The sequence below is a fragment of the Geotrypetes seraphini genome, chromosome 5, assembly GCF_902459505.1.
Source record: "Geotrypetes seraphini chromosome 5, aGeoSer1.1, whole genome shotgun sequence".
Taxonomy (NCBI): Eukaryota; Metazoa; Chordata; class Amphibia; order Gymnophiona; family Dermophiidae; genus Geotrypetes; species Geotrypetes seraphini.
In genome coordinates this window covers 107696797-107712631 of record NC_047088.1, presented here as the reverse complement: position 1 = coordinate 107712631, position 15835 = coordinate 107696797, and the positions used below count along the sequence as shown (strand labels likewise).

Genomic DNA, 15835 nt, shown 5'->3' with positions numbered 1-15835 from the left:
GTAGGTAACTATACTGAGGAGGAGAGTCACAGCCCCACTTCTGCAAACAATACATTAGGGGCCACACTAACTCAGATGGGAAACTCCCCACAGGGTCCTAGCAATCACAAGGTATGGAGGGCTATGTATGTTAATGCACACAGTTTAGGCAATAAAATTCTGGAACTGGAGACCGAAATAATAAATGCCGACCTAGATGTGGTGGCGATTTCCGATACTTGGTTCACAGACTCTCATGGGTGGGATATGGCTATACCGGGTTACAACTTACTTCGTCAGGACAGAGAGGGCAAGTTAGGGGGAGGGGTAGCACTATACACTAGAGAAGACATTAAAACTACAAGAATCATAGACGTCAAGTACACCGGGGAATCCCTCTAGGTGAACTTAGCCAGAGGCATCGAAAAATGCCTATATCTTGGTGTAATTTACAGACCTCCTAGACAGCCGGAAAACAAAGACATAGAATTAATCAAAGACATAGAGAATATCACTTTAAGGGGGGACACTGTACTGCTAGGGGACTTCAACATGCCCGATGCAGATTGGAACACACTCTCGGTGACGACCAGTGGCAGCAGAAGGCTATTATCCGCTATCAAAGGAGCACAACTCAAACAACTGGTATTGGAACCCACCAGGGCCCAGGCGATACTGGACCTGGTACTCACCAACAGAGAAAGCGTCTCGGAGGTCTCGGTAGGCGATAAGTTAGCCTCCAGCGACCACAACATGGTATGGTTCAAACTCAGGAAAGATTTCACTAGATCAAGCACGACAACAAAAGTACTTAACTTTCGTGGTGCTGACTTTAAACGCATGGGAGATTTTGTCCATCAGACACTGCAAAACCAAGCTGTGGCCGATAATACGGAAGCTATGTGGTCAACCTTGAAATCTACCCTACACGTAGCAACGAACCGCTACATAAAATCAGCAAGCAAATGGCGAAGAAACAATAGACCCCAATGGTTCACCGCAGAGATCTCAGACCTCATTAAAGAAAAGAAACAAGCATTCATTTCCTACAAAAATTCAGAGACAAGGGAGGCTAAATTAGAATACAAGGCCAAGTCTACAGTGGTGAAAGCGGCTGTCAGAGAGGCCAAGCATCGAGTTGAAGTAAACCTTGCAAGGAATATTAAGAAAGGGGACAAATCCTTCTTCAAGTATATTAGTGACAGAAAAAGAAACACTGATGGGATAGTGCGCCTAAAGAAACTAGAAGGGAATTATGTAGAATCAGATTCAGACAAAGCCGAACTACTAAATGAATACTTCTGCTCGGTCTTCACCTGCGAGGCACCGGGGTCCGGTCCACAGTTGCTGGCAAAGCAATGTTCAGAAGACCCGTTTCAGAATTTTGAGTTTACTTCCGGAGATGTCTACGACAAATTATCAAGACTCAAGGTGAACAAAGCAATGGGCCCGGACAATCTACATCCAAGAGTGCTCAATGAGCTCAGAGATGTCCTAGCGGAACCGTTATCCATACTCTTTAATCTCTCCCTGAGTACGGGAAGAGTCCCCTTAGACTGGAAAACAGCTAATGTCATTCCTCTGCACAAAAAGGGTTGCAGGACAGAGGCTGCGAATTACAGACCGGTGAGTCTCACATCGATAGTGTGTAAAATCATCGAAACACTAATCAAACGCAAGCTAGACACGATCCTGGATGAGAAGAATCTACGTGATCCCCACCAACATGAGTTCACCAAGGGTAGGTCCTGCCAATCCAACCTCATCAGTTTCTTTGACGGGTAACAAGACAATTGGATCTGGGTGAGTCCCTGGACGTAGTGTATTTGGACTTCAGCAAAGCTTTTGATAGCGTCCCCCACCGCAGGTTATTGAGCAAAATGAAATCAATGGGATTAGGTGATACACTAACCGCATGAGTCAAAGATTGGCTGAATGGTAGACTTCAGAGAATGGTGGTTAACGGTACCCTCTCTAAAACGTCGGAGGTGACCAGAGGTGTGCCGCAGGGCTCGGTCTTGGGCCCGATCCTTTTCAACATATTTGTAAGAGACATGGCTCAGGGGCTTCAAGGTAAAATAACTTATTCGCTGATGATGCCAAACTATGTAACATTGTAAGTGACAGCAATTTGTCTGACAGCATGACGCTAGACCTGCTTTTATTGGAACACTGGTCCTCGACCTGGCAGCTTAGTTTTAATGCTAAAAAATGCAAGGTCATGCATCTTGGCAACAATAATCCGTGCAGAACGTACACATCGAATGAAGAAACCTTGGCAAGGATGAAGCAGAATGAGATTTGGGAGTAATCATTAGCGAAGACATGAAAACTGCCAATCAAGTGGAGAAGGCTTCTTCCAAGGCCAGGCAAATGCTGGGTTGTATCTGGAGAAGCTTTGTTAGTCGGAAACCCAATGTCATAATGCCATTGTACAGAACCATGGTGAGGCCTCATCTGGAGTACTGCGTACAGTTTTGGAGGCCACATTACCGTAAGGATGTGCTGAAGGTTGAGTCAGTTCAGCGAATGGCCACCAGGATGGTCTCAGGACTCAAAGATCTATCGTACGAAGAAAGGCTAAACAAATTGCGGCTATACTCTCTCGAAGAACGTAGGGAGAGGGGAGACATGATTGAGACGTTTAAGTATATCACTGGTCGTACTGAGGTAGAAGATGATATTTTCTTTCTGAGAGGACCTTCGGCCACAAGAGGGCACCCGCTGAAAATAAAAAGCGGGAAGTTCCATGGCGATAACAGGAAGTACTTCTTCACCGAAAGAGTGGTTGGTAATTGGAATGAGCTTCCAGCACAGGTTATCGAGGCCAGTAGCATGCCAGATTTTAAGAACAGATGGGATGCTCATGTTGGATCTCTAAGAGGGAATGGGACATCAGAGTGTGATCTCTCACAGGGTAGTTAGGATGGTGGGTGGGTCAATAGAGTGGGCAGACTTGATGGGCCTTGGCCCTTTTCTGCCGTCACTTTTCTATGTTTCTACAGTGTCTGCATCTATGAGACAAACCTGTTTTTTTCTGTTACATAGAGCATTTTGGACCCTGATTCGTTTGCAGAAGTTAGATAGCTCAAGTCAAATAGATGCTGTCACTGTCATCTTGAAGCTGGGACATTAGATCATTTGTTATTCTATTGTCCATTGATTCTTGCTTTTTAGAAATCAATATGGGGTCAAATAAATTGTATGTTGGAAAATCCAATGGCATTATCCTATGATACTGTACTGTTTGGCATGTCAATGAGGGCTAAGAGACAAATATCATTTAAGAATAACAGGCTTCTACTTATTATGGCAGGGATTGCCATACAACAGATTACGAGTAATTGGAAAAACTGGAAGAGACTTAATTACAGTTTCTGGTGGAACTCTATATGACACATTTATAAAATGGAAAGGACAATAGCCATACAGCAGGGGAATTTTAGAAAATTTCAGGAGATTTGGGATAGAGAATGACACGGTGACAAAATTCATCACCGTTCCCGTCCCCGCGGATAACTGCGGGAAATAATCCCATGTCATTTTCTAGTGTCTATTTCAACCTCAGTCCTTCTACACCAGCATTCTTCAAAGCAAAGCTTGTGGGTCAGTGGTTGTGGCCATTCATACTCTGATTCTTCCCTCTCTCTTTAAAGAATGACATGAAGATGGTTTCCCACGGTTATCCGCGGGGACGGGAACGGTGATGAATTTTGTCACCGTGTCATTCTCTAATTTGGGAGCCATTAATAAAATATTGTAATGATTGAATATCACTTTTCCCCTTAAAAATGCACATCCGGGATGGGGGGGGGGGGAAAGATTTTTTGATTTGAGCATTAAATAAGGTATAGGCATGGGATTTATGGTAGGTTTTCTTGAATTTAAAAAATGTAATTGATTAGGGGGGAGGGGGATAAATTCTGATATGGAGTTTAACAGAATATTAAGTGTTATATTGTTATAAATGCTGTTACACTTATTGTAAGTTTTTTAAAAATGAATAAAGATTGGGAAAATTTCCACATTAGTTTTACCAAAATATTATCCTGTTTAAGTCCATTTAATTCAACCCTTTGTTCTAAGAATTTCTTTTCTAAGTCCTTAATTTGTGGTGACAAAGTCCATCCCAGAGTAACTACTAAATCCCATATGGAGTCTAGGGTGACATTAGTAGATTTAGCAATAGAAAATATACTAGCAGGTATTGAACCAGCTGCCTCAGGTTTAGAGATCTTCTCACCCTGAAAGCCTTGCTCCTCTTCTTGTCCCTTTGCTATTTCCACCGCAGAAACGATCTCCTCAAGTGCTTCGCCTGGTTCAGCCTCCCGGGAAATGGAGTCTGCCTCCTCGGACTAACTACTTTCCCGTGGAGAGGGGGCGGGGTCCTGGCATCGGGGCTCAGCGTCAACTCGAGCCCATGAAAACTCGCTGCAGCCTTATTCATTGCTAGCGGTTCCAGCGGGCAATTCCCCGGCAGTGTTGACTCTTGCCATAGGCGCATCAAAAAGTCTTCCATTATCGACTGCAGAGGATTTTCCAAGCGCCTCGAGGCTCCAGAGGCGCTTTTCCCTCTCTTCGGCATCAGTAAAAATTTGAAGGTAATTAATTGCTGAGTTTCTGAAAGCGTCTCACTGGAGGACTTTTTAAAGAGTTGACTAAACAAGCAACGATTGATGTGATAATTGTGGTTTATCAAATCCAGGACAAGATTGTATTCGATAAAGAGAGCCAATTTTTCTAGGAGCTATAGTAACAGAAAGAAGGATATCCCAGTTCTTAAAGAGTGTCTCTTTGAGAAGGTTGTGCAGAGGCAACTTAAGCTCTTTAGGAGGCTCGTAGTAATCTAAGGCATCAAGGAGTCCTGCTCTGAGCTCAGTATCTGCCTCTAACTTGATAGGCAGAGCTTTCCCCAACTGCCTGATATACTTAGTAAATGATAGTCCCGCTGGAGGAGATCTTCTTATGGGAGGAGGAGATGGATCTGAAGGGATGCCAAAGGACTCTGGAGCAGATAATGTAGGCTCATACTCAGTATCGTGTTGAGACAGGTCAGAATCAACATCTTGTACCCAAGGAGATGAAGGATGAAGATTTTCTAGGTCCGATGAGTGTGAGAGCGTCGAGCAGAGCTTCTTCAACAACATCAGTACTATCTGATGAGCGATGCGATAATCTTTTGGATCTAAAAGCATATAATGTTGATATTCGGCAATGCTGCAATGCAGAATGTTGATGCTTCAATGCAGAGCGTCAATGCTGCGATGGAGATTGTAGTTGAGAGGTAGAGCGCCGATGCTGCGATATAGAGCAGCTCTGTCTCAATGCAGACCTAGTACCATGTGGCCTCGATGTGTTAAGCTTAGTACTGAAGGAGTTGATGTAAGCAGTGGTGCTGAATGCAACTTAAATAGATAACTGAGCTCTCTGTGGAAGAATGCCTTCGGTTGTTCTCTGAAGACTTGCACTGGTACTCTTGGCTCAACAGCTGGTACCATCGGTGCTGCAGGGTGTCGAGGGATGGGAGATCTTGATGAGGATGCATGCTCTGTAGGAGACACTGCCTGCACTGAAGATCAATGACATTGATGCTTGATCTGCATAGAGGAATTTGATGCTGTAGAGGCCTGTGACGCTTGTTGAGAAGATAAAATTAATAACAAAATCTAGAAAATACGACCATGTTACCCTCTACTTCAAAATGACCATTGGCTGCCAAAATCTCTCTCATAACATTTAAAACAATTCATTCCAAACTGCCCCAATTTATTGATAAATATCTTATCCCATATGACCCACCCCGCAGTCTTGGATCATCTAATCGAAAATTGCTGACGGTCCCCTCCCTTCATATAATAGGAACCAAAAGGCATGACATTTTGGAATACCCTATCAGCTCTTGTTAGAGAAGAATCTAATCTCGAACGTTTCAAAAGCCTACTCAAGAGTCATTTATTTATAGAAGCTTTTAACATTTGATTTAAATTTTACAGTATCCTTTTTAACTCCCTTAAGGAATTAAGCAGCAACAAGCTCTTTCTTTTTTTTTCTTCCTTATTTGTCTTTCGTTCCTATCCAACTTGTATTTCTAACCCTATTTTCTCTTGTCTCCTGTCTGTCTGTCTCATTTATCCCTTTTTAATATGCCAATTATTAGTTGATGTTTCTTTGTAATTGTTTTCTTTTTGTAAGTATTAATGGTATTTTTATTATGTTCATGCTCTTTTTTTATTATATATTGTAAACTCGCTTAGAAATTAGATAAGTGATTAAATCAAATTTTAATAAAACCTTGAAACCTTAGCAGGCTTGCTAAATGGAAGAACAGCATTTAATATCGATGTTGCTACTGCCAGTACTGATGGCTCAGATTTATCAGTTGAGTCCATGGCCGAGCTAAACAGCTTTTCATGCTGGATACGTCGAACCTTTAATGAGCGTTTCTATAGTGTAGAACGAGTATAAATGTCTTCTCGATGCTCAGGCCCCAAACACTGTAAGCACCAACTATGCGGGGCACAGGTTTAGATATGGACTGAAAAATCTTGGTGGCAAAGTCAAAAGACTCAATGGTGAAACTGAGGTCGAAAAACTGCTCAAAGTTGAGAAAAAATAAATAAATTTTTTTTAGACCGAAGAAGACCACTATAAAAATAAAACAAATAAGGAAATAAAACTGAAGGGCAAAAAAGAACATCGTTGATGGGAAGGCAAAGCAATTTTGGACAGAGTCCAAAAACAACACTTATTCGTTCCACGGAAAATGAAGAACTGAGGTACCACGAGTAGCTGTCTTGCAGGAAGGCACTCACACAAGCATGGTAAATATACAGACACAAGCAGCGAAACTTGACCATACCATCTCCAACTTGCTGATAACAACGAGCGACTTCAAATCTTTTCGAAAAGAAATCAAAACCCTGTTATTAAAAAAAATTTATCCAGATGTCTTAACTCTAACCCTGGTTTTCCCCTCCGTGTAATTCCCCCCCAAACCTCTCCTCACCTCCAGTTATTCTTTCTCTTCAAAGCCTCTAGTATGTCAACTGCTTCCCAAATTGTATATTTACTGGAATTGCACTATCTCCTATTTGTACAGCTCCCCAAATTGTAAATCTATTGGAATAGCCCAGTCATATTTTCTGTATCCTAAACCCTAAATTGTAATTCTCCTGGAAATGTCCAGCTGTTTCTTTTGTAATCCGCCCAGAACTGCAAGGTACGGGCGGAATAGAAGTCATTAATGTAATGCAATGTAATGTAACATACCGTGCAAGTCTGCCCAGTATGCCCTTAGTTCTTCAATATTTACTATTATTTTCTGATTCTAGATTCTCTGTGTTCATCCCATGCTTCTTTGTCACTGTTTTCCTCTCCACCACCTCTCTTGGGAACGCATTCCAGGCATCCACCACCCTCTCCATAAAGAAGAATTTCCTTATATTGCTCTTGAGTCTACTACCCCTCAACCTCAAATTATGCCCTCTGGTTTTACCATTTTCCTTTTTCTGGAAAATATTTTGTTCTACATAATACCTTTCAAATATTTGAATGTCTGAATCATTATCTCGCCTGTCCCTCCTTTCTTCTAGGGTATACATATTCAGGGCTTCCAGTAGGGTTAGTCTCAGTTAGGGCGCTGGTCTTTGACCAGAGGGCCGCCACGTGAACGGACTGCTGGGCATGATGAACCACTGGTCTGACCTAGCAGCGGCAATTCTTAGGTTCTCCTCATACGTCAAGTCGTGAAGTTTCTAAAAACACTGTCTGTAATGGGCTCCATGGATGGCTTCACCCACATGTGAGAATATGCTGCCTGTTTGTCCTAGGATAAATGGAGTGATCTTGGAGAAGGTGGTAGATCTAGTTGTTACGGAAACAAGATTTTTTTCCTGCTGAGACTAACAGGTTTAATTTAATTTAATTTACTTTAATAATTTATGTAGTGCCTTTGAGCAGGCTGCAATAGTGCTTCTCAAGCTGGCCCTGGAGTACCCACTTTATCAAGTTGGTTTTTGGGATAATCACAATGAATATTTGCATACATTATCTTCATTGCATGCAGATATTCATGGTGATTAATTCAAAAATACAACTGGTTAGAGTATATGCTAAGACCAAATTGAGAAACAATAGTCTCCAAAAGTAATAATGAGCAAATTAAAGCAGAATCATACAAAAGAAAATGAAAGCAATGTTTAATATACCAAATTTGTATTGCCAGAATAAGAAAGATGCAGTTTTATGCCTTATAACAGACTAGTAGTGTATTCTATATTCCTCAAAGCTAACCTAAAAGTACTAACTATTGGAAGAATGAAACCAAATAGAATAAAATCAAGTTCCAAATCCCTTATCACTTTCCTTTTGGAAATGAATTACAGGCACTCTTACTCTTTGCCCTGCCCTTCAATAAATGACCCTCATTACCTGTCTGAAATAAGCTGTGGTAAAATTGCCCCCCTCGATGGCCATATCACCCAGCATCCGTTTTTGATTGGCTTTCTTCAGGATGTTCTCCTCCACTGTCCTTTCACTGATCAGTCTGTAGAGAGGTGAATATTTTACTCTTAAATTATTTCATAGCTTTTACCATTATATAAACAGAATTTTAAATACAGTAGGAATGGGTGGAAAAATTCAAGAGCAGGTTTAAAAATTAATATGAGAATGGTTAACACAAAAATTCTATGTTGATATAAATTAGAAGCCTCTGCAAAACCATTATGTATTAGTTTTTACCCAATGTTATTATTTAAAGTTTGTTTTGTATTGTATTGTCCTTATTTGACTATATTTAACATGTTCATCGCTTAGAATTTGATTAAGCGATTAATCAAGAAAAATAATAAACTTGATAAAACTTGATAAAAACTTACTGTTCACTACTGTTCTGTAAATGAACTGTGGTTTAAATCTCTCAGCACATACTCTTTCTACAACCCTTCTCTTGTACAGACCTGTAAATATGCACATCTCTAGTTTGTCCAATGCGATGACAGCGATCCTGTGCCTGGGCATCCATAGTAGGGTTCCAGTCACTGTCATAGAATATCACAGTATCTGCACCTGTCAGGTTGACGCCTACACCACCACTGCGTGTGGACAGAATGAAGCAGAAGATACGTTTGTCTGCATTGAAGCGCTCCATTAGAGCCTAAGAAAATTAAGGGGGGGGGGATGAAATAGCTGTTAATTATTAACTTAAAACCTAGAACAATTATTTCAGATTTTTTTGAAAACCAGACCAGTCAGGTGTGACATACAGATACAGAACACTGACTAACATTTCAAGTTCCAACACTATCCATTTCTTCTTAGAGCTTTCTTTTTAATTACAATGTTGGGGAATAAAAGAAGGATTTGAGAAGTTTTTGGTGCCTCATCTTGGAATTAACTTCAGTCACCACTTACAGATTTAACAATTCTGGAAACCAATGTTGCTAAGTTCTCTAGGGTACCACCAGAAAAATTTCTGTTTCAGGAAGCAAGTGAAAACCTGGCTCCTCTTCTAAGCCTTTAATACTACAGCAACTATCCACTCATCCCACACCCTGGGTTAGCATGCTTCACATTTTTAATTTAAGATCAGTTCCTCATATCTTATTCAACTGTACATATAATTTCCCTTCAGTTTATCCACCCAAGTATTAATCCAATGACTATGTACTACCTATCTTGTCCCATCTATACAGCTTTCCCTTTATATTTGCAGGGGTTAGGGGCATATCTCCCTCACGAATATTAAAAAATAGTGAATAATTTTAGGGTCCCCACCCTGACTCCCTCCCACAGCTTATCTTTAAAGAACTGGTGGTCTAGCAGTGAAGCAGGGCAGATCCACTATCAAGAACGGCTGCCTCAAGTTCCCACATCGATCTCGTGGGAACACATGACACCGGATGCAAGAACTTGAGGCAACTATTTTTGATAGCGGAACGTAGGAAGATTGCTCCTGTCCTGCTTCACTGCTAGACAACCAGGGCTTTAAAGGTAAGCTTTGGAGGCTTTAAAGGTAAGCTTTGGAGGCGAAAGGGAGGCTTCTTGTTTAGACACTTGTGAATAACCGTAAATATGGAGGGAGACCTGTATATTTCAAATGCACTTGTCCCCTCAGCTACCTATTAAGATGTTTCATTTTACTGTACAGTTAGCATCACATGCTATTTGAATGTTCTGTGTGCCTATTAAAGTGTTTAATTTGTATTGTGATTACATTGTGAGTATCATTATCTATGTTATATAAATGTTCTTCCATGCTGCTTATTATGGAATCATTCATACCCTGCTGACATATATATTTCTGCTAAATGTTCATATTTTTCTCCTGAAAATTTTCTTTAATGAGATATTGCAACACAAAGTGAAACAATACAAAAAGCAAAGGGGAAGTACAGAGATCATCATATGTGGCCCCTTTGTTCACCTCTACCACAACTAATAAACAAGAGAGAAATACAAATTAGAGAATGACACGGTGACTGTTACATGCGGGAGAAAAAAAAAGTCACTGTGGGTACAGGGACAAGGTCATTCACCGCCCCTTGGAGCGGTGAATGGCCTTGTCTTGTGGCGGTGAATGGCCTTGTCCCCGCACTAAAGTATCTGCTGCGTTGCTTTCCTTCCCTGCCCTCCTTGCAATCGCGCACTCGCTCCTTCCGCTGGCGGTGGCAAAAAAACCCCACAACATCCGAGCATCTCTTCCCTTTGTCTAGCCACTTCCCTCCCGACCCTCAACTTCACGGGCACTCTTTGGAATTTTCTATTCTTTCTAAGGTGTCCGGACGTGGTTAACCATTCTCACAAGTCCTGCGCCTGACTGCCCTAAAGCTTCTCCTCTAACGCACTTCCTGTTTGTGTCAGAGGAGAAGCTTTGGGGCAGTCAAGCGGGACTTGTGAGAATGTTGCTGCGTCTGGATACCCAGAAAGAAAAAAGTCTGAAGAGCGCCCATTAAAGGTGAGGGGAAGGGAGGAAGGTGGTGAAGGGAAGAGGATGAGTGGGGCTGAAGAGAAGTGGAGGGAGAGAGGGGTAGCAGATGCTGGTTGGAAAGGGGAGAGTGAGAGAGAGGAACAGACGCTGGATGGGAGAGCAGAGAAAGAATTGCGCTGAAGGGAAGTGGAGGGAGAGGGGGAGCAGATTCTTGTTGGAAAGGGAGAGTGAAAGGGGAACAGACGCTGAAAGTGGAGAGAGAGCAGACACTAGAAGAAGTGGGGAGGAGAGGAAGGGATGGGATGGGAGGATGCTGGATGGGATGGGAGTAGACGCTGGATGGGAGAGAATAGAGAGGGGAGCAGAATTTGAAAGGAAGTGGAGAGGAGAGAGCGAGCACATACTGGATGGAAGGAGGGAGGGGATAAAGAAAAAGAGCACATGCTGGATTGGGGTAAGAGGATAGATTTAGTGAAATACTGGAAGGGGTGAGGGAAAGAGGTAGCAAGTTTTAGGTAGACACAATGAAAGGGAAATTGAGGACTGGAAATTAAGTAGACAAGAGATAGAAAACAAATTGAGAAGGAAGAGCAGAAAAGGAAGGGGACGGGAAAGGGAGAGGAGAGAGAGATACCAGAGCGCTGGGGGAGGGGACAAATAACAGATCTGAAGGGAAAAAAGAAGTAGAAAGATGCTAAAAACCACCTGGGGAAGGAGAATTTGAAGGGAAGAAGACAGATGCCAGACCATGAGGGGGGGGGGGGAGCGGAGGGAAGAAGATGGGTGCCAAAACAATGGGGGAGGGAGAGATGGAAGGGAAAGACAGACAGTTTCTGGTAGAGGCATAGAAATAGAGCAGATGCCATAAGAAAGAGGCAGAAAGAAGGCAGACAGTGGATGGAATGAAGAGAATGACGAGAAGATGAGGAAAGCAGAAACTAGACAACAAAGGTAGAAAAAATTTCTATTTCTTTTCTTTGCTTAAGGACAAAGTAGTATTGCTTTAGGATAAAATAGCATTGTAGCTGTGTCCAGTATAAAACTATTTGAGGCTTGTGTGGATGGGATCAGATGGTTTGTGGGGATAGGGTGGGAACCGAGCTTGCGGGGATGGGGACTGAGTTAGCAGCCAAATTTTTTCCCCATGTCATTCTCTAATACAAATCACAGGAAAAAAAAATCATACATACATGAGCAATAAATACCAATCAAATACAAATGAACACTCTCTCCTAATACCCCAGCAATTATAACATCACTGAAGATCTCTCCAATGTTGATATCCTTGCCAGCTGCTGAAAAGCGCCCATCATGTTTTATTCAAGGCAGTTAACTTAGTCATCAGAAAAATATAGTCCAACTTAAGATAAAAGTCAGAAGTACCTCCTTACGCTTCCAATAGGAAGCCAGACACATTCTGACTGCCTTGACAATCAGAGCCAGAAATTTCTGAGCATCCAGATTCAGCTCAAGTGGGGCCTCATTTAATAGAAAATGTGTATTACTACCAGTACTGTGACATTTAAAATATCATTCAACAACTGCATAACCATTTGCCAGTATTCCTGGGCTTTAGGGCATCCCACCAAATAGGGACAAATGTACCTGACTGACTACACCCACTCCAACATAGGCCTATGCCTGACTTAAACATTTGTTGAATCTGGGCTGGAAAACAATATTACTGATAAAGCCATGCTCAATCATATTAGGAACTGGATATGGATAGTCTTAATAAAGTCTTATAACCCTTCTCCTATTATGAGCTTGGCCAGGACTGCTCTAATAGGGATTCCCATTTTACCTCATGTATGTGCTCTGTTGGTACACAAATCAAAAGAGTCTTATAAAGATGAGAAATAAGTCCAGTCTCAATCCGCATGAGAAAAACTTTTCAACAAGGAGAAGTTTTCTTGCACCCAATGATGCAAACAAAACCTTATAAAAAATCCTGAAGTTGAGAATAAAAGTGGTCAGTACTTACCAGACCAAATTAATACTGGAAAGCAGCAAATGCTATATATACTTTTTATCCTCTACCAGTTGCCCTAATCTTTGTAAAATGGATGTAAACCCCCTTGGTTGAAATCCTGAAGCATACAGTATGGGAGTGTTATAGAAGTATTGATTGGGGAAGAACTTTTTCCACACCTCCAACCAGGTGTACAGATGGTACCAATAGGAGCTCAAATACTCTGCGCCTCAATATCCCCAATGGCAACCACAGTAACATCCATAAAGGGAGTGGACAAATGTTCACATTTCTACTACTGATAAGACTATTGCAATTCAGTATTTCACGGTATTCATGTCCAAGACCTTGCACAAAACTCTGCAATCAAATCAATCAGAGTATGCAAAAAATTTGGCCACTTTACTCCACTCCTCTAAGAACATTGGCTCCCAGTCTTCCACAGAACTTGCTTTAAATTGCTATCACTAGTGTATAAAGTATACAACTTTCTCCAGAGACAAGCAGGGAATATGCAGGCACACTTGTTGGTGAAGTCCTCTGACTGAGCCTGTGTGTCAGTGCTCTCCCCTAGCTATAGAAAGCTTTTAACTTACTGAGCATGTGCAGGATGCCCTACACCTGGAGCCCCTCCCCTCATCTGTCAGGTTTTTCTTCAACCGCACCGGAGAATCCGCAGCATCAGTTTCAGATTAAGAGGGATCAGGGTCAGAGTCCTCTTGCAAATCAGAGTCTTTCAGCATTGAAGGGGAACAGTATTTGGAACAGTGCCATTCCGTGTCAGGATATTGTAATGTTTTCGTTTTCGAGAGACTTTACCCGACTTGACAGGCGTCTTGCCCGAGTGTCTGGACGATGAGGTATAGTGTTGGGTTGATGAAAACTGGTGTCGAGATTGATGCTTCGATGTCAGAGTTGCAGACTTGGAACACCGTCCATGGTGCATCAAAGGGGCATCGACAGTACCTGTAGCTGGTGTCTCAGTACACTCAGGCTGGACCGGCACTGGAGAAATCAGCGTCGGGAGCAAGTGGTAGAACTGGTCCCCAAGCTCCTACCAAAGCCTCCATCTTCTGCTTCAGGCGAAGCATCAGTACGTGTGACTTCATCGCCGGTACCTTGGGGGCAGCGACGCGTTTTGTCGAGAAGGATGCGGATGTCGAGGCACTCCTCGATAATGGAACGGTACTCTTCCGGGACTTGTGTAAGGTCGGCATGATTTGGCTCAATGCATTTTTGACCTGCATCCCTAATGGGGAAGGGGAAGGCTTCTTAGCCGGCTTACCTAATGGGATGGTATACTGCAACACCGAGGTATACTGCCTCAACCGGTGTCGGTGACTTCAATGTCAATGGTGTCGACGCAGGCTCCCCCTCCATAGTGACACCGAATAACTTTTCTTGCTGCAAAATATGATTTTTTATAGTTCTTTTTTTGCAGCGAAGAGCAGCACTTGCACATCTGGACACGGTGCTCAGGACTCATAAACACTGGAGACACCAGCTATGAGGGTCTGTAAGAGATATAGTGCAAGCAAAGTAACCGCACTTCTTGAATCCCGTCAGCGGGCGTGACATGGACAGGAAGACCGCGTCAGCTAAATCGAAATTGATGTCTGAGGAGTACAAGTAGGCCCTGCCGGGCCAAAAACCCGCGGATGGCAAAAACTAAATTAAACATTTTTTTTTTTTTATTAGTAAACAAGAAAAAACAAAAAAACAAAAGAAAGAACGATTCTGACTGCTGAAAACTAAGAACTGAGGGATCGCATGCCTACATCAGGCGGGAAGGCACTCACGCATGCAAGGTGCAGGCTATCGCAAATTTTGAAGTGTCCGTACCGGCGTTCCATCGGGGATGTCACCCACATGTGAGAATATGCTGCCTGCTTGTCCTGGGATAAAACATTAATACAGAGTTTTTAATCTTGTTAGCTAAATAGACAATTTAGAGCAATTAAAGGGCCATAAAAAAGTAGTAAGAGCCTGTTTGATGATATCATACAGCAGTCATAAAACAATAATAGGAAATACAATTAGCCAGGTGGACAGTGACAGATTCTGTTTTAGTGGCTAAAAGTAAAGTTTTGAACAGAGCCTGTTTAATGCTGTGTGGACATCCAAGGGTTGTTTGGCCCATTAAAGTTCTCTGAGTTTGGCTGCAACTTGGATCTCTCCAGTCACTGGCACAGATGACACTTACAACTTAAACGGTGATGTATATTTAATTTATGTTTAACTTATGTATATGTGCATGAGCAGTTTGTTAGACTGATATACAGGGAATAAAAGCTTGTTCTTTGCATTATGTTATGTGTCGTATTAACTAACAAAGAGATATCCAAAAGAACCTAAAGCAAAACACTCTGGCAGAAAAACTTGGCCCTCTACTGTGTTGAACTGAACCCCCAAATACTCTGGATTTTGAGTTGGCTTTCAAAAGGCTGTTTTAGAAAGTTATAATCCATCCCAGAACCTGCAGGAGCTGCAGAACCTGAGATACCATCTTGCGACAATTCATTGTAGACAGTGCTCTAATCAACCAAGCGTCCAAGTACGGATGAACTTGGATGCCTGCTTTGCATAGATGCACTGCTGCCACCACCATTACTGTGGTGAAAGTACGAGGCGCAGTTGTTAAACCGAAAGGCAGTGCTGAGAACTGAAAATGGCTCTCTGTAGAGAATGACACAGGGACAGAATTTGTCTTCGTCCATGCAGATAGCCATCCTGTGTCATTCTTTAGTGTCTATCTCAACCTCAGTCCTTGTACACCAGCATTCTTCAGTGCATTCTTGAGGGTCAGTGGCTGTGTCCATTCATACTCCAAATCTTCCCTCTCTCCTTAAAGATGGTTCCCTGTGGGGACAAGTTCTATCCCCATGTCATTTTCAACTTTCTAGCACATGAAACTGCAGAAATCTCTAGTGATCCGGAAAGATGGAGATATGTAA

At 42.2% G+C, this 15835-nt stretch overlaps 1 protein-coding gene across 2 annotated transcripts in view; it reads right to left on the bottom strand.

The window, feature by feature from the left end:
- Window positions 1–15835, bottom strand: part of SRCAP (Snf2 related CREBBP activator protein) — an 891636-nt gene that overhangs the window by 122721 nt on the left and 753080 nt on the right. For both annotated transcript variants that reach the window (XM_033945009.1, XM_033945008.1), the window contains exons 29-30: window positions 8940–9136; window positions 8410–8524 (exon numbers count right to left, since the gene is read on the bottom strand). In XM_033945009.1, the coding sequence (XP_033800900.1) occupies window positions 8410–8524; window positions 8940–9136 (312 nt within the window). The remainder of the gene's footprint in view (window positions 1–8409; window positions 8525–8939; window positions 9137–15835) is intronic.